This window comes from Aythya marila (genome assembly GCF_965140915.1).
Source record: "Aythya marila genome assembly, chromosome: 1".
Lineage (NCBI taxonomy): Eukaryota > Metazoa > Chordata > Aves > Anseriformes > Anatidae > Aythya > Aythya marila.
The window spans coordinates 67,763,967-67,786,770 of NC_139042.1; the positions used below are offsets into that span (position 1 = coordinate 67,763,967).

General features: G+C 35.2%; 1 protein-coding gene across 8 annotated transcripts in view; it reads left to right on the plus strand.

Moving 5' to 3' along the window:
- REV1 (REV1 DNA directed polymerase) overlaps nucleotides 1-22,804 on the plus strand; it is a 54,067-nt gene that overhangs the window by 27,661 nt on the left and 3,602 nt on the right. For 4 of the 8 annotated variants that reach the window (XM_082774864.1, XM_082774868.1, XM_082774869.1 and 1 more), the window contains 12 exons: nucleotides 3,873-4,005; nucleotides 5,031-5,159; nucleotides 5,889-6,043; nucleotides 8,312-8,431; nucleotides 11,026-11,246; nucleotides 12,037-12,114; nucleotides 12,285-12,457; nucleotides 13,524-13,626; nucleotides 15,010-15,166; nucleotides 15,473-15,675; nucleotides 17,946-18,179; nucleotides 21,821-21,929. In XM_082774864.1, the coding sequence (XP_082630990.1) occupies nucleotides 3,873-4,005; nucleotides 5,031-5,159; nucleotides 5,889-6,043; nucleotides 8,312-8,431; nucleotides 11,026-11,246; nucleotides 12,037-12,114; nucleotides 12,285-12,457; nucleotides 13,524-13,626; nucleotides 15,010-15,166; nucleotides 15,473-15,675; nucleotides 17,946-18,179; nucleotides 21,821-21,929 (1,815 nt within the window). Of the gene's footprint in view, nucleotides 1-2,175; nucleotides 2,309-3,872; nucleotides 4,006-5,030; nucleotides 5,160-5,888; nucleotides 6,044-8,311; nucleotides 8,432-11,025; nucleotides 11,247-12,036; nucleotides 12,115-12,284; nucleotides 12,458-13,523; nucleotides 13,627-15,009; nucleotides 15,167-15,472; nucleotides 15,676-17,945; nucleotides 18,180-21,820; nucleotides 21,930-22,804 lie in introns of those variants that run through there. The other 4 variants (XM_082774865.1, XM_082774871.1, XM_082774866.1 and 1 more) reach the window with 4 other exon arrangements.

A 22,804-nucleotide genomic window follows, 5' to 3' on the forward strand; every position in this document is an offset into this window, starting at 1 on the left:
ATCAGTTTGAAGTTTTAAGTAACTAAGTATCTTTGTGCCCTTACTTAATTTCAGTTTAGATTTGGAAATTGTTTTTCCTCTGCCCCTCATCGGTGCACTTTTCTTACCTGCCTTGCAGTAGGAAATGCTGTTGTTGTAAAGATTACTGTTCAGTTAGTTTTATTGTTGATGCAAGAGGTGAAAAAAGCTTGTTCTTCCATGGTTGTTTCTGAAATGTTAGCACTCTTTAACAAAAAAACAAACAAACAAAACTCTAAAATTTTATAGATTTGCAAGGGCATTTGGAAACAAGATATTACAGGAAGTGCTGCCATTTCATTTGCGTTTCTGATGCAGTTTCACACTTGGAAACTGAAGTAGAATATATGTTAGTGGAACCCATTGGCCTTGAACTTTCAAAAGACTCTTCAGGATGCTCCAGACTTAGCTTGTGCTGTGTTGGCAATGCCATGTATAAGCGTGTTACAAAGATAGCTGTGGTTTTTATGGAGTTGGGTTTCTGTAGTAATGGCTTGTGTATGAACTATTTATTGGTAGCTCAGTTTTACACAGTGGTGTCGTAACTTTTATTAGGTCCTTAGACAGGATAAGGATGTGACTTAATATAGTCGAGCAAAATCTGGAGAGTGAGGTGGTTAAAATTAAGGAAGTTTAGCTGACAACCAGCATGTTCTTTATGATTCACAAATTCAGTAGTATCTTTTCCACTATATGTATTGCTTAAAGGTACAGCACATTTCAGCCTCATTGTGTAACAAACTCAGTTTCTTACTGCAGCAGCTTTTTCTGAACGTACACACATTCATGTCTTTTAACTTCACCATCCAATCTCACTGGCTTGCACACAGGCAGGCAGCTATCTCTTTCTTTCTTGATACTTAGTCTGATTATACAACCTGTTGTTTTGGTGAAAGGATTTTTTCTTAACACTCTTTTTACAGTCTCAATCTTACTAGCTGCAGGTTCAGAATATATTTTGGTCTCTAATTTTTATCTCCATATACAATGTTTTTATCAACGAAAATGCACCATGCTGTTTCCGCTTGCATTTTCATAAGTACATGAGTTGTCTTTTGGGGAGAAGAAATTACAATTAGTTACAGTCTTAGATGAAAAGATGGAAGTGCAGGTTAGGTTTTTCTAACACCACGGTATCTTAGAAGGTGTACGTGAAACACTTCACAGCATGTGCTTAATTGTGCCATGCCACAGGTAAATATGGTCCAGCAGGCACATATTTCACATAGAAAAATGCTTTTTCTAAAATATCAAAAATACCAATTCCTAAACTGTACTCTGTTAAACATAACACAATTGAGTTTGGGGGGAATGTTTTGTAAGTTGAAATAAAAAGGTAGTTGGGAACAACTTTCAGCACAAATATATTTTTGCATCCATGTTTCACCATGGAACCAACTTCATTTTGTAATGCTTCATGCTTTTCAGACCGTTGTCTGATTTTTGCCTTCTCCAGGTCTTTCCTATTAGAAAAAAATGTTTTAAATTAACAACCAGCAAAACAAAGAAAAAGAAAAACTTATGAATCACTTAGTTTCACCAAACACTGAATTCTGCAGCTTCAGCTACCTTTTTTTTTTTTTTTTTTTGCACACTACTTCTTTAGTGATACTGGTTTTCCTGCCTTTGATCTGCATTGTTAGACAGATATCTATTATCAAGGGAATCTTGGATCTTTTATGAAATACTTTCTTTTTCCTGTTTGAATTCATCCAAATATGTATAACTTCTAAATTAAAAAAATTCTCTAAATCTCCAAATTGGAGATGGACTTCCTGAGTAGTAGAAATTATTTCTCTACATACGTGCCATCTTTAACATTCATGTCCTAAAGTTAGAGGATTAACATATGTTAATCAAAATTCATAGTTTGTGGTCTTTTTTTCCATGGCCAGGATGCCCAAGATGTGAATGTTTTTTAGGCTTCCTTTCCCCCAACCCTAGTATCTCCCCCCGTTTTTCATTCTAAAGAGCAGCAGTTTTTAACCATCATATTAGTCACAGATTTATTCTCAGCGATTTCTTTTTCACAGACTTGGGTCCTGGCCTCTGATTTCTCCATCCGTTGCTCCACATTCACCATGTGCCTGTCTAGTTTCCCAGCTTTTGGTGAGAGGTTCTCTACCTTGCCTTCCATTGAGGACAATGTGTTCTGCATTGCCCTGAATTTCACATGAAGTGACTCCATCAGCTCATGGGGGGATCTGCTCTGCTGCGATGTGGAAAAAGTCGACGAGTCCAATGAAGATAGACAAGATGACAGCATCATCTCAGGCCAGGGCACAGGAAGGCACGGACTAAAGAAATTGTTCTTGTCATTCTTACCTTTAGTTGGGGCACAATTTTGCTCTAATTTTCAGCTGCAGACATCTTAGGTAACTTACTGAGCTCATCATACATTAAAATATTTAAGACATAAAAAGGTACATGAATTTAGCAGAAATTCTGAATAAAAGCAGCTTTTCACATGAGTTAGGTTCTGCCCCTGCTGTCTCCACTCATTGCAACACTTTCTCTGGTCTGATACCAACTTGCCTGTGCATGCAGCACCATGTTTCCTTTCAGTCATGTGGTTAGTGTGTCAGTTGTTGGTACCGTGAAAGATATTTAGGAACTGCGACACTGAAGAAAATTCCATTGATTATAATAAAGGTGTATTGATATTAAATAGATTGTAGAATGAAAAGGAACTACTAGATGCATAGTAGGTTTCATTTTAAGTAAGCAGACATTTTTTGTCTGTGTGATATCTTCTTGTTTTGATTCTGATGAGTTTGGGAGGGCATAGTGGTTACTGCATCTAGACATTTTTTCAGACTGATCAGTTGTTCAGAGTACAGGCGTGTATCTTTCAAGGTTTGCATACCATGAAAACTCAAATAGAATGTTCCACTCAATTCCAGTATTCTGTTATGAAATAGTTTTAGTATCTAGTGTATCGTGGACCTGATGGGCTCGTTAAAACTTACCTGAGAGATGTATAGAATTAGGAAAGGTCTGTCTCATTTTAAAAGTCTGTGGCTGCAGCGTTTATATTTTTTTTTGTCTTTTTGATCCAAGAGAAATTTATGGTGATACTTGAAAGAAGTTGATATATTTGATGTATTCTGATCAAATATGTAGTAGGAAGAAACAAAAAGTTTTGTTGATTAATTTCCCCATAAGAGTGTTAGAGGAAATACAAGGTACTAGCCCGTGTTTTATTTTGTTTTAATTTGATAAAATTAGCCTTCTTGTTATTTCACTTCATCCCTTAAAAAAATCACTTCGAGGTATCTAGATTAAGTAATTATTAGAGTGTAGTTTTAAAATAATAGGTTATAAGTATCATGAACAGTGGAATTGTATTTTGAATGCAGTTGCTTTGTTCTGGTGGTAGGTAGTGGTGCATTCTAGGAAGGAATATAGCTAAGCATCTTGTTCTGGCAAGCGCTTGGCAAATTTGCTTACAGGATAGGCTTGTAGCAGTCTCAAGCATTGGATCATTTTATTGTTATTAAAGCTAACTGAGATAAGTCTTATTTTACAGCATGGTGTATGTAGCCACCAACAAGCTGTTGTCTAGTATTTGGGGGGAAAACAGAAATGGAATTTCTCTGTAGCACAGTATTCTTTTCAGTAACGTGTGCAGACCTACCTGTAGAGAGAGGTTACTGTGTGGGGGCTTCTGTGTTTTTACTTTATTTTTTTGTTTACCTTGACTATGATGTGAATCAGTATAGTATTAACTTCTCACCAACAGTAGTATAGAAATTGTATCAAATATAATCTATTATTTTTACTTAATTTACATTGATTCTGTTGAACTCCTAAGAAAAATATTATAAAAATGAATATAAATATTATTTTCCAAGCAGAAATTAGAGTACCTGATAAGCTGGACTCATCATTCTGGGAGCATCCGGATTCCACGCACATGAATGGAGGTGACTTCAACCAGACAGTTCTGTCCATGGCTGAAATTGCTTCTTGTAGTTACGAAGCCAGGTAGGTAAAAGTTACCTATCAATTGCTTGAAAAATCTCATACACATAGGCATAAAATGTAAAACAAACAAACAAACAGACAAAAAAAAAAGGCAGTTGTTAGGTCACATTTCCTTAAACTTACCCAGATCAAGAAAGGTTTTTCTTTTAAGAAGTTGTGGTTAAATAGGCTGTTAGAATTTAGCACAAGGTTTTCACTGTGCATGTTGCTGATTCTTAAACGCTGTTTAATAGCTCTCCGCCTACCCTACATGTTACTTAAAACAAAACCTATTAAGGGAAACCTTGTCATTCACAGTGATGCTGTTGGTTTCATAATGTTATCTTCATTTCATTGCATCCAAACTGCATTATTTCATGGAATTAAGAACACCTTGTTACTGAAGGTTTTAGTTAAAATGAGACAATGGTAAGTGTTATTACTAAGAACTTTCTTGCAAATTATGTTGAGCACCAAGATAGCATAGTTTATAAATATTCAGAATATGAAACAACTGTTATAAAGAACCACAGTGTTGAAAAGTAAGACCTTATTCTCTGATAAAAGTAATACTCCAGAAATTGTGCGTTTGTTGGATCCTTTCTCAAGAGTGCTAGGGTAGGCAGGTTTACACTTCTACATTGAAAAGTTAGCTTGTTTATTACAGCAGCAAAATGTTATAAATCTGCACAGTGGTTAGTGGAAAGTGGAAAAACAGCTATCTTAGTCACTGTAGTATATGTTTGCATTTTATTTAAAAATAAAATGGCAAGTATTGCTTTCTAGAGACTTTCCATCTTAAGCATGTTTCCAAGGATAGGCTGTCCAAGCTGCATGCCTGAATATTATACAGTTAATTCAAATACTCTATTTGCAGTTGTTTTTCTTGCCATTTGCTAGCAGTTGAACTTAATCCTTTTTATTGATGTTATTGAATTTATTTATTTTTGTAGGAAAAGACTAGTAACTCATTTGGAAACAGCGCATATTAACATAATCTGTGGAAAAGTTGATACAGTATTTGTGTGCTTTTTATTAATTTTTAGACAAGTCGGCATAAAGAATGGAATGTTTTTTGGCCAAGCAAAAAAGTTGTGTCCAAATCTTCAAGCAGTTTCATATGATTTTGATGCATACAAAGAAGTTGCACAGACCGTGTATGAAATACTAGCAAGGTAAGGTGTACTGTGTGATTATATGTTCTTCCATAGTAAGATTATCAAGCATATTTTAATATGCTACTGTTATTGCCATTTTTTTAATTTAATATTTTCATTCCACTTTACTCTTTAACTTCATTAAAACTATTACTGTTTAAGTCTGTCTTTTGTAGTATTTTCATTACTTTTCTTATGCTGAGCGCTGTCCTTCTTCTGAGTATCCTTTTATCTTGAAGCCAAACAGTCAATGTCAGGCTTCCAAAGAAGTCATTGTTAAACTTGCTACTGATAACACTATGAGAAGTGGGTCTCTCCTTACTACTGAGATTCTTCCAAGGTGTTTTATTTTTTTTCTGCGGTTTCTTTGGTGGGCTTGGGTGTGGTTTTTTTTTTGTGTGTGTTTTTTTGAGTAATTTAAGAATGGATTATTGGAATAACAACTATTAGAAACTACTTTCTGATTTAAAATGCACTCGAACAAAACTGGAAATTTGTTGGTGTGACTGAAAAACAAGCATTCAACTTTTGCTCCGGCTGTCGCTTTAAAAGCATGATGCATGTTGAAATTTGTCCTACATTAGTGATGTTACTGTAATGTGCTGTTCTAGGATTTTTAATATGTTGTGTCATACAAAATAAGCAGGGAAATGCCACCACAAAAGGAAGACTTTATTTGCTACATATTTGTTTTAACAGATGGTGAGCTGTTGCTGGTGTTTCACCTCCTTTACTTTGTGTTGATAGCTATACTCATAACATCGAAGCAGTCAGTTGTGATGAAGCACTAGTAGATATCACTGAAATCCTTACAGAGACCAGATTGACTCCTGATGAGTTTGCAAATGCTATCCGCACCGAAATCAAAGCCCAAACTAAATGCACTGCTTCTGTTGGGATGGGTAAGTACTTTATTTCACTTCCATTTACAGGGACTGCCTGCTTTTGTTAGGCGTATCAAAGCTATATAAGATTGCACAAACACTTACAAGTTATGGCAATGTGGAATATATTGCCATTTACATCAAATTACCATAAATGAAAATGCAAGTAAATCTTCATAAGTGGAAAGTTTTTGCTTAAAACTTATAAAATTACTATCACTTCTCCTTTGATATCTGAACAATAAGCTAAAATTCCATCTGTGCGATATTCTTACATACGTTTTAATGAAATGCTACTGTATTTTCCCAGTAAATAGAAAAACGGGTACAGACTCTGTTGCTTATAGAAGAAGGCAGTAAGAGTTTATGAGGATTTAACATAATTATAAGGTGTTGAAAGCAAAGATCTCTGTGATTTGTAGCAGGTATTGTATATGAAGTTACATATCTAAAAAGACTTTTTTGTTGCTGTTCCTAACAGTATTAGACTTAAGCATCTGTAAATACATATGCTAAGTGTACATAAGTATATAAAATCCACTTGTGATGTAAGCAGAATTCTCCCTTTATTTCTTATGATACCATAGTAGCAGAGGGACTAGTTCTCTAGATTCCTGTTTGTTTTTTACTCTTATATGTATACTTAGTGTTTTATTTTTTCTATAGATTTTTTTATATAAATATTATATATTATATTATAAATATTTATAAATATTTTTTTATAATCTGATATACTAGTTCTCTTTCTGATTTTAAGAGACAAATACATGTGAGGAAATACTTTTTTAATATTTTTTTTTGAGATTTTTGAAAAATGTCCTTTAGAGAAATATGGTAGGTATTGTACAAGAACTTTTTCACTCATAATTCATAAAGTAAAGGAATCAGAAGAAACAGTTACACTATTACATGAATGTAGAGACATGATTTCAAAGATGTGGTCTATCAGAAATACCTTGTGTAAGTGATCTATATGTTGCCTGATGGGAAAGCTGTACCAATATAATAGAATGTAAATTTGAACAGATGTTGCTATACTATAGAGATCTCTAAAAACTATTTATTTCTGATTAGAGATAAATTAAGGATACCAGTTGAAATAAATTTAATTTTTACCCTAGAGATTCTAATGGCTAAACTAAACTGATTTAAACAATGCTAGTGAAAGATTAAACACTCATCTGTAAACATCCTGTGTCCTGATTTTTCATTTGTTAAGTGAGGTATTAATTTTTTCCTACTTTATTTCAGTGTTCTGGGAATAATGATTAAAGAAAATAAATCACTAAGATTTTGTGATATTAGAGGCTGTGTTGGTGTGTTTGGTAGATAAGAGGATCAGAACTCTTCTATACTCTATATAGACAGAACAAGGATCTCCAAAGTTAAACAGAAGATTGAATGCGGACTATCAAGAATTGCTTCATCAGTTAACTTCTCAGGAGAAACAATGGACACAAAATTCTGTGTTGCTGTACTTACTTTCTAAAATTTTAGAGTAGACTAAAATAATATGAACACAGATGGAAGGAAAATAGCGATAGTAGCGCATAGTGCTGAGAGCTCTGGATTCCCCTGACGTTTTTATCAGCTTGCTTTATCTTAGAACGAGGCACCTGTGTAGCAATAATGAATCTATTTGGATATCATTTCAGAGCTGATGTTGGCTGGGCATGAATAAGCCTATGAACAGGGAAGAAAAAATGCTGAAATAAGTCTTGTTCCCACCACATGTAATGAGTGCACAGAATAGTTTAATGAAGTCACTTTTTTTAGAGAATACTTGAAGCCCAAATATTAGCTTAATTCCAGTATTTCACATGTAATAGATACTTGATAGAATTGTCACCTAATTATTACTTACATTGACCACAGTAGACTTTTTGGAAGCTACACAGTGTTAAAGTATTACCATTCTACGTTTTTACCCGTTTGCAGTTAACTGTTTTCTTTACATGTGTAGAACATCACCAAGACAAAGACTGAACATTCTTCATGAAATGTCGCACGCTTATTGGTTGCTTTGTTTTGGGGTTGTTTTTTTGGCTTCTGTTTTCGTTTAATTGCAAATGCAATTACCACTAGTTACTCTGCTATAATCATAAGTATTGCTAATTTTGGAGTCGATATAGCAAAATATAAATGAATATATTTCATTGACTTTTTATTTAAAAAAATAATTTAACTGTACTTTATTCATTTTTTTTCCATGACTGTTGAACTGCAGAATTCTACTTGAGAAGACAAAGGTTACTACAGACATATTTTAACTTCTCATTTTTACAGGTTCGAATATTCTGCTGGCCAGAATGGCAACTCGTAAAGCAAAACCAGATGGACAGTATCACTTAAAACCAGAAGAAGTGGATGATTTTATCAGAGGTCAACTTGTTACCAGTCTTCCAGGTACTCCGTTCTTTTACAAGACATTTTGCCCCCTAATTTAAAGCAGTTTCAGCTTAAAAATCTGCATTGTTCCAGTTATGAATCGAGCAAGATTAGATGTTATTTCCATGGTTATTATCCAAAAAAGAAAGATACGTTGATTTCTGAAATTTTCTGGAAAGAATCTGAGACTTTTTTTTTTTTTGTATCTTTGAGGAGCTTTTTTTTTTTTCTGAAGAACTTTACAGAGCCATTCAGTGTCATTTGTGGAAGAAGCTCAAAGTTTAATGTGTTATACAACCTTATGTTCTTTAATAAAATTATTTAGATGAGTCATCTCAGGCAAATGCTAGCTTGCTGCAATGGATGAAATAAAATGAGTAACGTCACTTGTTATCAGTAATCATCACAAAGACAGGCAGGATGTGCTTAGAAAACAGAAATAGCCCAAGAATATTCTTTCCAAAAAGGAGTGTATAAAGTCAAGCGTTGGAAAAAATAGCATAGGTATCATAACAAATCGAGACCATATGAAAGAGGGAAAAAAAAGGAGAGAAGTTCATCTGCTGCATCTAATAAACTATGTGAAGCACTGAAGAGTATAAGCATAGAAGAGAAAGAAAATTTGTCAGGGGAAAGTTTTTACTGAATTAGATGCTTCTGCTTGTAACATGAGCCATATTAGAATAGCAGATAAACAGAAAAGTATGTGAAGAATAAGGCTATTGTGGAGTGTTACCACTGTTAGGCTTTGCATCCAGCTGTAGACAGTTTTTGGTTCTGGTAGATTTAGAGTACAAATTAAACTTTTGTTACACATGGAATTTTTTTTTTGTGTGTGTGTGTGTAAGGATCTTTAGGTAATGGTATGCTAAAAATTGTGACAAAGTGTTGATTCTATAAGAAAGAACAAAAGGTTTGAATTCCAACTGTTTTTTTTTTTTTGCCTAGTTATCTGAGGAAATTACTGTGATGGTGATTATGACTTATAAGTGTGTTGTGACAGCACTAATAACTTTGTGAACTATTTGGCCACTTCAGCTAAGTACCCCCTTACTGAGGGGTAGAAGTTTTAAAGATGTTAAATGTTTCAATGTTTCACACAAGTTTTATGTGAGTTGTGAAGGAAAGAGAAGGGCTTTTGAGTAAGGGAAGAGTTATTGAGTGGTATTACTATTATTATTAGAGTGGGATTCCTGTAGATATAAAGACGTATGGAAAATGCTGTAGGGGAGGCATTTCTGGCCCACAGCTTTTAGGGAGGTTCTTCAAGGCACAATGGAATTCGACAGACGGCAGAGATTTGGAGTTACAGTGAAGGAAGAGTGATAGGCAGTAAGGATATATGGAATACACCTTTACAAAAATGGTTTTCATTATATATATATGTATTTTATAGTTCCAGGAAAATACTTAAAAGAGTTGTAAAATAAAGTGTTTTCTGCCATGTAACTCTGTAGCGTATTGGTATTCAGTACTTTAGTAGTATAATGTGACACAGATGTAGTCCAAAAAGCGCTGAATAAGCACTCATTTCTGTTTTGTGTGCTAGCGATCAGCTGAGTTCAGCCTGCAATTGTGCACACATTTAACATTAAATGTTGAAAATACCTTTCTCTGTTAAAAAAGGAAAAAAAGAAAAAGGGAGGAAGGAGGAGAATATGAAAAAAAAAATCACTGAAATGGCAAAGTGGTAGGAATAGCATGCATACACAGGTGCAGGTTTACCAGAAATTTTCTCTACGCATTCCCTTTACTAGGCAAACATAATTTATAATGCAGCACCATTTCTCGGGCGTAACTTAAGGGAAATATTTTTCCTCTAGAAGGAAATATTTTTTCCTCTAGAAAATGATTTGTAAAGTGAAATGATTTGAAAGTCAAAAACTTCAAAATATGCATTTTCACAGTGATAGTAAAAACTTGTGTTTGTGTCAATAATATCTCTAGGTAAAGAATCATCATGGAAGATAGAAGCTGACTTTCTAACTTTCACTGACTTTGGTAGTGTAAACTCCTAAGACCAATATTTGTGGAAGTAACAGCCCACCTTTCCCAGTCCCAGAAATATACTTAAGTTTATCACACTTAGGTATGTGTGGTTGCCATGGATACCCACAATTTCCAGTGCTTGGTAATTCAAAGCACAAGTGATGCACGTATGCTATCGCTTCTGCTTGAAAGTATTTTTTTTTCTGCCTTGGAAGCGATGGAACAGTAGTCAAAATATTTGTTGGTTTTCTTCTAGATTAAATCCCTTGTATATAAGCATACTGCATGTTGTACAGTCCTTTTGGACTGAATGCTGTGGTATTCAGAGCTATATACACTGCAACAGGTAGTACCTTGTCAAGAACATTTATAGGCAGAATCATTCACACTTCACACAAATAAAAAACGTTCCGCAGTACGACATCGTACATATTTAATACAAATTGAATTGAGGTGAAGACAGCAAAAGTTTCCATTTGAAACATGTTTCACTGAGTGGAATTTACTGTCTTTATTTATATGGTACAATGCAGTCTAGGCTTAAAAGGACAAATTTTTCTTGTTCAAAACCTGGATGGCTCTGAACTGTGTAGAGTTAACAGAACTAATTGCTTTGTTGTTAGGAGTTGGCAGGACAATGGAATCTAAGCTGGCTTATTTGGGAATTAGAACCTGTGGAGATCTGCAATGTGCTTCAATGTCAAAACTGCAAAAAGAATTTGGTCCGAAAACAGGACAAATGCTCTACAGGTTTTGTCGTGGTTTAGATGATCGACCTGTTCGCACAGAAAAAGAAAGAAAATCTGTTTCAGCAGAAATCAACTATGGAATAAGGTTTACACAGGTAAATTCAATCTGTCTTTTCTGCAGTGACTTCTTTCAACTGTAGAAGAATCTTCTCATATTCTGATTATTTTCACTTACACTTTGATCTGTTAGAGCACCATCTTAGCCACCAAATAGAAATGAGGAAAATGAAGAAGTAGGAGACCAAACGATAAAATGGGAGGAGAGACTGCAAAAGTATTGGACTGAAAAGAAGCCTGCACAAAATTAGCTGGCTATTCTGCATTCGTTATACGAGTCTGGTACAGAAAAAGAGAACTGCAGTAGGTTTGTTAGCACCTAGCATTCTCTTTCATTTAAATGCTGATTCAAATATGCCAGTGCCTGAAACAATGACCAGCTTACTCCAGCAGAACGTTTTTGCTAGACTTTTCGCAAGTAGTTTGGGGTGGGTGGTTGTTGTTGAAAAAATTGTAGCAAAAAATAACTTTGTTGCAAACTTAACCATTTATAGAAATTCCTGGGAAAAAAAACAGGTTGTGAGAGAGGTTTTGTTCTCCAGCCTTTTTCTCAAAGCAGGGGAAATTGAGATCAGGCCATTTGCTCAGGGCTTTATCCAGACTGGTGTTGAAAATCTCCAAGAACAAACAGTGCACAGCTTCTGTGGGTAACCTCTTCCACTGTTCAGCTATCCCCAAGATTAAAACACTTGTTTTCTTACAAGCCCTACACTCATCTTCTACATGTGTGCTTAAAATTAGAAATTAAAAATAGACTTAACATTTATTTTTAAATATTTTTTAAAAGACTTGCTTCTAAAAGGGCTTAGTATTTACTGCTTATGTCAGCATTACAGGAGGAATCTACTATATTGCCTAACTTCAGCAACCTGCAGTGTAAACAAAACACAAATAAGACAATTGCCTGTGAGTCACTTTGTTCTTTTAAGTTCATAAAATCATGCTTATTTTTAAATCTTTGTGACACCCGCTTCAACACTTTGTGAAGTGGAATACATTGAAGCTTAATGATTTACCTTATATATCTGAAAGAACAGTAGTCATCTAAACAGTGGAATGTTGTTTTTCCTGTGTAGCCCAAGGAAGCAGAGGCTTTCCTTCTGAGCCTCTCAGAAGAAATCCAACGTAGACTTGAAGCTGCTGGTATGAAGGGTAAACGATTGACCCTTAAGATTATGGTCAGAAAGGCTGGGGCACCAGTGGAGCCTGCAAAATATGGAGGTCATGGAATCTGTGATAATATTGCCAGGTAACTACACATGGGGGAGAAAAGGTCTGTAGAAGGCACAAACACATTTCTGCAGGATGTTGAGCACTGAAACTTGCAGTAAGACAGGACAGAAATCTTAAAATGCTCAATACCTCTTTGCCTACATAGCAAACCTGCACTAACATCAGAATTAGAATATTATTACCAAAGTTCTCTGTGCCTGTGTTTCAGCTATTCAGGAATTTGTTCACCCACAGTTAAGTTTTTTCATACAGTCCTAAGTTCCTCATCAGAAGTTATCTTGTTTTCTTGTGGATCATTACCAACATAGTAAAGCACCTTTTTGCTTGGTCTCCCTGCAGCACTGTTAAACTCACTGAGATTCTGCCTGTGGTGTCTGTCTGCTCATCCCTGGTGAAACAGGATAACCCAGTTACTAATTCTTGTTTGTTTCCTGTTGTTTGAATGGATGATGTTGACTAAAGATATATATTTTTTTTTTTTTACCACTTATTTATTCCTATGCTTTCTATGCTCATCAAAACACAAGAATGAAATTTAGGCATATGGCCTCTGGTAGTTGCGTTTTGTTTAATACAGGATAGCTCATGACCTTCTGGGACTGGTATATCAAGAATAAAATACATCAGTCTGTACTTCTATCTTCTGCATATCCTGAGTTCAAGTTGAAGATATACTCTAAGAACACCTTTTTAGGACTGAAGACATTTAGATAAAGACATTTATTCCTCCTTTATCAGTAGCTAGTGCCACGCTGATTTCTCATGAACAGGTCAATGCTTTGGACCTCATTTCCATAGTCAGGCAAACTAATGTACATGTGCCCTGAAATTTCTCTATTTCTTGAAGTAAGAATTAAGGTAATGTAATGGGGACATCCAGAAATGCTAAGCTGTTCACACATAGCTGAGACAGTTCTGATGCTCACATCTCTTCTGGCAGCTTCTGTGTTTCTGCTTCTGCCTTTACTGATTAACTTGGCAAACTGTCTTTGAGGTCCTCTCTGGAATAAGTACAGAATTTTTGTTGTCTTTAGGATTTGTGAAACGGTTTCCTTGTTAATGCTGTTTTTTATTCTTTTTAGAACTGTGACTCTAGACCATGCAACAGACAGTGCAAAAATAATTGGAAAAGAAACTCTAAACATGTTTCACACAATGAAACTGAACATATCTGATATGCGAGGGGTGAGTTAATGGAAAAACCCAAATTTATTCGCTTAATCCACAACTTGAATAAAACAGCCTGCAGTTACGAAGTTAGACTGTATATACTGCAGTTTTATTACTGAGTGTAAATTTTATTTTGTCTTAGAATTTTCAGTAAACTTTTACACAGTTATTAGTTAAGCAACTAATAGAAGTACTGTTTATAAGTCTAATCAGAGATACAGATCACAGGAGTTTTTAATCTAGATTGCAAGTGTTAGAGCCAGAATAGTTACCAGCCCATGGTTTAGCCTTTGTTTGAAGGTGAATTGCTGGCTCCTTTGATTTATGACTTATTTTAGAACACTCTTTCTAATCTCAGTGGTTCTGTCATAGCAGTGTAAACCAATGATGAAACTGTTTTGGCATAAGCCATCTCTTAAAATGGAGCTGATTAAAATTCTTCCTCTGACCACATCTCTGTTCAGTTGTGGAGGGGCCATTCAATCATAGATCGTATCATCAAGTGCAGGTATATCTGAGGTCCCTGAGTGGTACTCATTTTAACTGACTTCAGGCATCTCCAATGCCTGTGTCTATATTGAAGCTAGTCCCCCTAAGCTTCAACACTTAATATGATATGAGTTGTGTACACTTTGTCTCTAAAAAAATAAAATTAAGAGGGGGGTGGTGTCCTAAAGTGATATCCTTCACTGTTGATGCCCACACTTAAGCAAATTGATCCACTTGTCTTGCAGACTTAACATAACACTACCTCAATCTCTACTCCTTTTTTTTTTTTTTTTTTTAAAGTAGAAATTAAAAAAAATCCCTAAGTTCTAGAACTCAATCTAGAAATACTTGAAAGCAAAAAGATAAAGGTGCAAAGAAAAACTTTTTACAGTGATGTTTTAATAGCCCATTAATCACAACTGAAAAACTGGTAACAAATAATATGCTTGTTATGTGTTTCTAGAAGAAGACCTGGTAAAAATACCCTCACTGGCTCCTCCACATGCTCTCTGAATCCTATACACCATTTTTTGATGTGTAGCCATACTTAGTACTAATCACTTTTCCTGCTCAGTACTTCTGTATTTTTTAATGTCTAAGAAATTTCATAATAAGTGCTTTGTTTCATGGGCCTGTTGACAGCATTTTCATTTATGAGAGAAGTTAAGATGATATTATCTCTGTAAATTCTTAGTTGTTGGATTGTGGTAGATTATCCTAGGATTTGTTTGGGATGTTTTTAGTGGCTATTCGTGTGGTTTTCAACATACGTTTACTCATTCTCTTCCACTGCTACAACAGGTATCCAGTTTGAGCAGGAAAAGGGAATGCTGTTATGAACTTACTGTGATTATTATATTTTTTATTTATTTTGAAAACAAAATTAATATATTAATGTTTTGGATTTAGGTTGGAATCCAGGTACAGCAGTTAGTTCCCATTAGTAAAACCACTTCGGCTCATTCAGCTGTGCAGTCTGGACACTTACCTGGTGGATCGCATTCAGTTATTGATCTTTTTCATGTTCAGAAAGCAAAAAAGTGCTCAGAAGAAGAACGTAAGGAAGGTCAGTAAGTTTTGTCCTTTGCACGTGTGATAATGATCAGTTCTTAAAGGGTTGAACTTAGATTGTCTTTTTGAATGCTTTTCCTATGTTACACAAGTATAAATTATTTAATACAAACTCTTTGAGAGCATCCTTTGCGGCTGAAATATTAACAGAGATACTTCAAAATAAAAAGTTACATGATTATGCCATACATTGTGTAAACTATTGAGCAATGAGAACTGGAAATTAGCTTCACTGTATCTTGAAACTTGAGAGTTTTTAACTGTCAGATGATCATTCTGTGTTCTTTTTTCATATGTACAGTATTTGTTGCTGCTATGGACCTTGAAATATCTTCTGATTCAAGAACTTGCACTTTTCTTCCGTCTCGTGGTACCCATCTCACATCTGGTCTCAATTCTAATGTTAACAAGACTGAGTCTGCTGTCAAATGCAATGGCTTGCATACTCCTATCAGCGTAAAATCCAGGCTTAATTTGAGTATTGAGGTTCCTTCTGCTTCCCAGGTAAAACTCAAGAATATAAAATATCTGTAATACATTGTAATAATTTGGCACTGCTGCTCTTAGAGGGGAAAAAAAAGTATCACACTTCTTTTTAAATGAAAACAACTCCAGTAGGGTAGAATGCACAGAAAGATTGCCTTAAAAGAATTTTTAAAAAGCAGTCTTATATAGGCCAATTCAAAGAATAAAGTTATATTTATTCAAAGAATAGAAGCTTGCTTTTCTGGTATCCCTTTTCTTCCCATCACTTGCCATAGGATTGAAATGGAACAGGAATGGAAAATATGCCACAGATGAAATATTAAATAGCATTGCCTTTTGCCTTTCACAACCAGAGCTCTTTAAAGAATCCCAAAACCTAATTATAAAGATTTGTCTATTACTATGTATCCCTAGGCCTAAAGCTTAAGCATACTCTGTCTGTTGTGGATGCAGGACAAATTCACTTTAGAATTGGAGTAATTCAGTTGAAAGGACCTACAAAGGCCACTGAATCCCAACTGATCAAAGGGATCAAATAGCCTTCTCAATGTATTTCTTAAAGTCCTGTACTGTACACCAGTCTTTAAAATACACTATAAATCTGTCTTCAGATGTTAGTTGATGAGAAAGAATGGAATGGCAGCCTTTCCCACACTACCTGATATCCTTCTACAGTAGCTGTGTTCTAAATTTCATCCTAAAATCACATCAAACTATTTGTATTTAAATGTAGTTATTAATCTTTATATGTTTTTTCAAGTTTTCTTGGTATTGAAGCTGGGAACATCAACTTTTAGATGAGAAGGGTACAGTCTTTAAGTAAAATATTTCTTTGCGGGTTGGGGTTTTTTGGTTGTCTTGGCTGTTGTTTTGGTTTTGTTTTTTTTAACAAAGGAAGATCCTTAGTTCTAGCCCCTACATTATCTAAGCAGGCATCTGGTTTTAAAGGTCAGTTATGAGCAAGTTGTACTGAATTCTGTAGACGTCTTAGGTGTAAACAGTCTTCCATGCTTTACTGTAAAAATCTGTAGTTCTAATTTCTGTAATTTAAGTCTGCAAAAGCAATTGCTGATGTTTTGTTAACCACTTTCCCAAATATCTATACAATTTTAGAAGCCGAGTATGCTTTTGGCAGAAAACATTTTTTTTCTGTAACGCAACGCTAAAGCTAACTCAGGACATACAGGCAACCTGACTGAACAATGTGGAGCTCGTCCACTTTCTCAGATTATCTTATAGAAGCAGTATGTAACAATATTATATTTAAAAAAAAGTAAAAAAAAAAAAAAAAAAAAAAAAAAAGCAGTAGCTGTGCAGTATGGTTCCTATAGCTTCGGTGACCTTATCACACAATAGGCACATCTTTTTTTTTGTGTGTGTGTAATAACCATATTATAATATGGAATTCGGTACACGGAAAGCATGGTGACAGTCCTGTAATGCTGCTTATATACACTGTGTTAGGAAAGAAATAGCACTATTATTTTAAAACCAGAATTAATTTCCAGAAGATCTTTATAGGATTATTATACACAGCAATCTCCAAATCTTCTTAAAGGTGAAAGGCAAAATTTTCTAGCAGTCCTATGGAATCTCCTTTAGTAGAACTTAAAGGCAAAACTACATACTTTCACTCAAATTTTACTTGTGAGAAAAATTACACTGAATCTGTTTGTCATATTCATTTCCTCACTTCTGCAGCTGTCATTGTATGTGCTGACAACTTCTGGGTACTGAGCAGTCATCTTAGTTATTTCAAGTTGATAATTGATGGTAAATACCAATTGCAGTAAGGAAAAAAGTTTAAAGCTCATTTCTTTGTCAAAATCTATGGCAAAAATCTGACAGTGTGCAAATATGTAATAGAGTTAAAGTAAGCTGATAACATTTTATCCTTGGAATGATATAAAGAAAAATGAATTGCTTACTGTTTTGAACCACATAATTTAGCATTCATATCAACATGTCACCTGTATAATTTGAACTCAGAAAATTCGTTTTCTTATCTGTAGAGGAAAACTTGTATGTAATTTGTGATGAGAACCCTAAATATCGTGAAAAGATAAAATTGAGCATTCATATTTACTGATCTGTGTTTAAATGACTTTTTTTTTTTTTAATTTACATCTCACTGCTGCAGAGAGCATCAGGTCACCAAATGTGTTTGCATACGCAGATTTTTTTTTTTTTAAATTCAAAGACTATAGAACTTTGGGGGGGGGGAGCAGGGGAGGGTTAAAACTAACTTTGTGATAGATCAGAACCTAAAAGCTTTTTTGTATTTGTAGCTAGATAAGTCTGTGCTAGAAGCTCTGCCACCTGATCTCCGAGAACAAGTAGAACAAATATACACCATTCAGCAAGGAGAGACTTACGGAGAGAGCAAAAAAGAGCCAATAAATGGCTGTAGCACTGCACTTCTCTCACAACCAGTTGGAACAGTGCTTTTACAAGTACCAGAGCTCCAAGAACCAAATGCCAATACGGGAATTAATGTAATTGCCTTGCCAGCTTTCTCACAGGTAGGATGTTTGCACGGTATCAATAAATGTTAACTTTCTACCTGCAGGGAAAGTTAACAGCTTTTTTCTTGAGCCAGAATTACTATAATCTGTTACTTACTCAAAGTTTATTTATGATCCTTTAATATCTTTCAAAAGTCTGTGCTTTCAAATGTAACTTTCTCCATCACAAATCAAGTATGATAGGTGTTTATTAAAGATTTATAGTCATCAGTATGTCTGGTTTTGCTGTTACTTAATGTAAAACCCCTCATTTACACTTCGCTTTGCAATCTAGTGTGTAAATAGCTGTTTTTCTGCATTGCAGCTGAATTACACTGCACCATCAGTCTCAAGCCATCATAAATCAGCTTAGCTAGTCACAGGAGACTCAGTATTTAAGTGGATGCTCTGATGGTGTAAAGCCAACCTACCAGCTTCCACAGATTTGATTGTTCATATCACATTCTTGGGAGAGAAGCAGGCATGGCTAAGATTGTGCATATCTCCATAATTTTGGAATGAGAAGCTGGTTCAGGACAAGGAAAATGCAAAGTTGTTTCTCAGAATAGTGGCCTAGAAGGGGAGCCGGTAGCTGGTAATAATGCTCCTACTGATATTCCACCCTTCAGTCCAAGGTGGTGCTGAACAGATGTAGGGTAAAAAAAATAAATAAATAAAAAAAAAAAAAACAGATTAGAATACCAAAGATATGATATCTTGCATATGCATGACTTAAAATTATTGTGAGTACTGCTCTGTTTTATTTTTCTCTTCGCTATGTCACTTGCTGTTCTCAAATCAGATTTATAGAGAGATGTTTGCTGCTGTTTATAAGGTGTAATGCTGCTTAGCTGACAAAGAATGCTTTGGAAATCAGATAGAAATTCCTGACCAGCTTTCACTAAACAGCAATTAATGCATAATTATTATTTAAAAGATGTGCAGTCCATTTTGCTACTAAAATTTCTTCACCTTAATCCAAGTTGATTGGTTCAGAAACAGTTGGATCAGTTTGCATTCCTGAACCACACAGCTGGCTTTTCCATATGGGGATGTTGTGAGAACAGTAAAGGAATTCTCCGTCCCTCAGCTGTTTTAAATTAAGCACTTAAACTCTTGCCTATCAATGAGTGTATCTTGGACTTGCGGGTTAAATTATGCTGTGAAATCACATCCCTCCTCACTTCGTACACCATGCAGTACTCTTTTCTCAGAGAAAGTTATAACTATGTATGGCTTTCTGTAAAAATTGCATTTAGTTTATCATATTTATGCCTTATACATATATTCAGTAGTTGAGAATTAATTATTTTTGTCTTTTCTGTTTTTTTAATAAGTTTTTGAAACTGTTAGAAATCTGTAATTTGCACGGTTAGTTTATGCTGTTTTCCTGTTTCTCATCTCCTAGTGCATTTTGTGACTGTGTTACTCAATCCAAACACATCAGCTTAGGAGCGTGACACCAGGTGGTACAGGAATCCACTTGGTCACCTGCCCTGGCTGTGTCCTCTCCCAGCTCTTGGTGCACCCCCAACCTCCTGGCTGGCTGGGCAGCACGAGAAGTTGAACAGCCCTTGGCTCTGTGTAAGCACTGCTCTACAACAACTGAAAACGTGGGAGTGTTATTACCACTGTTTTCATCAAAAATCCAAAACACAGCATTGTGAGAGCAGCTATGAAGAAAATTAACTCTATCCCAGCCAAAAGCAGGACAGATATCCATGCTGTCTAGATATCCATACTATCTATTTGAGAATGCCTTATGCTTGTACTCCAAACTTTCTCCTGAAAACCTTTAAGCTTCCTTTATTTGGAAAAAAAAAAGGGTAAACTAAGATTCACAATTTTCATTTTCTCACTTAGGTCCGAGTTTAATGCATAATGCATATATGATTGTATATATACGTAATACGTATGTGGTTGAATAGCTTCTTTTTATTTTTGTCAAAAGTACAAACATTTAACATCATTTTTGTTCAAAACCTAGTAATAGATTTCAGGTATAGAGGTATATGAGGATGTGATACAGCTACATTAGGACAATGTCACTAGAGTAAATGTTATACTTTGACAGGGCAGCGGTTGGGGGAATGATCATGGTCAGTTCCCTGTACTGCCTTATTTCTGAATGAATTAGGTCGTGTCCTGGAACAGTTGCAATTCGTACACAAAAAATGTTTATACTGGGACTTCCAAATTCCTGAATTCTTGAATGCTTAGCCAGTGGATGTTAACCTTTAAAAACAGTTCTAAATTATTTTTAAATATATATTTTATTTAATAAGCTGTGATTGGTGACTTCTAAGAGTTGATTGGTGATTTAAGACTTGATTGGCAACATTCCACTACAATGTTTCGTTCTGTGCAATGTGTAGAGCAATTGAGGCCAGAGTTGTTCCCATTTCTTCCTTTAATTAGCACATATTTCATGCAGTGAAAAATATGTTGGTACATGGAGTTCTAAAAATGCAAAAAACTTTGTTCGTCGTTCTGACTTTTGATGACTTTTACCTGTGGGAGCATGATCGTGTTTGTTATCAATATAATTTAGACATAACATGTGAATGGCACAGTCTGCTTTCCTGACAAATATATACATTTTACAGTTAGAAAAAAAAAAAATCAAATATCCATTGAAAATAAGGTGTAGCTCTTAGGTGTATACCAGTATTTTAAATACAGTATCTCTAATAATGATTGAAACTGTATCATGCACTTAAAATAGTAATGCAGGTTTTGGGTATTTTTTGTTGTTGTTTGTGCACATGTCAGAATTTTTTACCAGAGAAATGAAGGGCATTCTCCCACTGAGCAAATTTAAATCTCTAAAGGATAGGTTTGCTTTTATGAATTAGATTTTGCAGGCTATGAGTTGGAAACACTGTTCAAGAAGGTTGGGCAACTCAGAATACAAGAATAGATGGGCACTAATTTGCTCATTCAGCCACATAGTGGGGGAAGATGATATGTGACATTTTCTGTTGTCCACGTGAGTATTGCAACTGGCATACTCAAAAACGGTTTCCTATATAGAATCCAAGCCTCTATGCCAGTTGGAATGGACTCAATTTTTATCAGTCAATAAAGGGATGGAATACTAAAATTCTGTAGTGTTATTTTAAAATACAAGGTAGCTGGATTTGTGTTCCCTGTACTTAAAGAAGCAAGACTATTCCCAAGGATATTTTGTCTGAGGAATGTAGCAGTATCAAAAGAAAAGGAGGAACAGAAGTCCAGTTGTCAAAGTGATTGAGTTTGGCAATTGGAATGAAATGTTCTCCGACTTAGGCTTAATTGTGCTGTTAATCTAGCTGTACTGTATAATAGTAGGTGAGTAAAGATGGAACATCTTGGGGGGGGGGGGGGGCTGTTATAATAACACCTGTGATCATTTTTAATGGTTGGTGTGTTACATGCCTGTAAATAGTAATTCCATAAAATGTAGAGTTAATGGTAAAAGGAAGATTTTGTAGTTGTTACAAGTTTAGGTATGTGAAGAAAACGTACGACGTATTTTATTTTACAGTGCTTCAGCTGTGTTTCATTTATTTTTGCTTGGCATAAAACGGAACTACTGTTCTTATGTTGGTAATCTAGAGGAAAGCAAGCAGTGTTGCTTTCTGGTAAAATAATCAAATGAATTTTCTGTCACTGTTCAGGTGGACCCTGAGGTTTTTGCTGCGCTACCTGCTGAGTTGCAAGCAGAACTGAGAGATGCATACGATCAAAGGCAAAAGCAACCCGAGCAGCAACCTGCTAATACTTTTGGTAAGTGTATATTAGTTGTACAATAGTTTTATATAGGAGTTGTTGCATAAATCTCTTCAAATAGTAAACAACCCTAAATACAAACCAGAAAATATAAACAAAGCTTCTAGGACGATACTGTGTTAAATCGAATTTCTGTATTTTTGGTAGACAGTGAGTTACCACCAGCTGTGGCCTCATTTTGCAAACAGATGCCTAGCTGTACTGAAATGGGAAATTAATTCAATTCATTGGGACTGTGACACGAAACCGCTCACGTCCTTATGTTTGCAGGATGGAATGTAAACTTGGTACGTCTCGTGATTTAAAGTACTGCGTCTTCAGTACTCGGTTTAGGTAAACATGTATGCTCAGATTAGCATCCTCGTGGTTTATATAGCAGTAGTACAGATTTCAGGGAACTAGAGAGATGATTCATCTCCCCCTGTCTGATGGATGATTATACTCAGAGCTGATCACTTAGGTCTCCTTTTTATAATCAGTTGAAGAAATGAGGTAACTTCCCTATGAAAGTGAGTGTCATAAAATAGGTTGGAAATGCCAGTGGGTTCATTGTCAGTTTAATACTGCATTATTACAATGAAACCTTGATTTCAGTCAGTGGACTACTGCAGATAAAAGCAGTTTGGGGACCTTTTTACTGCTGTTTTTTTGATAATCACTGGTGGAAAGTCTTAGCGGGTATCTAGGTTGGACAGTGCTCTAGGGTGAAGCAATTCGTCCAGTGGGCTTCAGGTTTCACTAGCTGCTCATATTCAAGCACTGAAATGCTTGATATTTAAAAGGCTCATAATTAAGTACGCTAATGTATAGCAGTGCTGTCCAGGTACTTAAACCATTGCCTATATCCAAAATGGCATGTGGAAGCTAAGTCA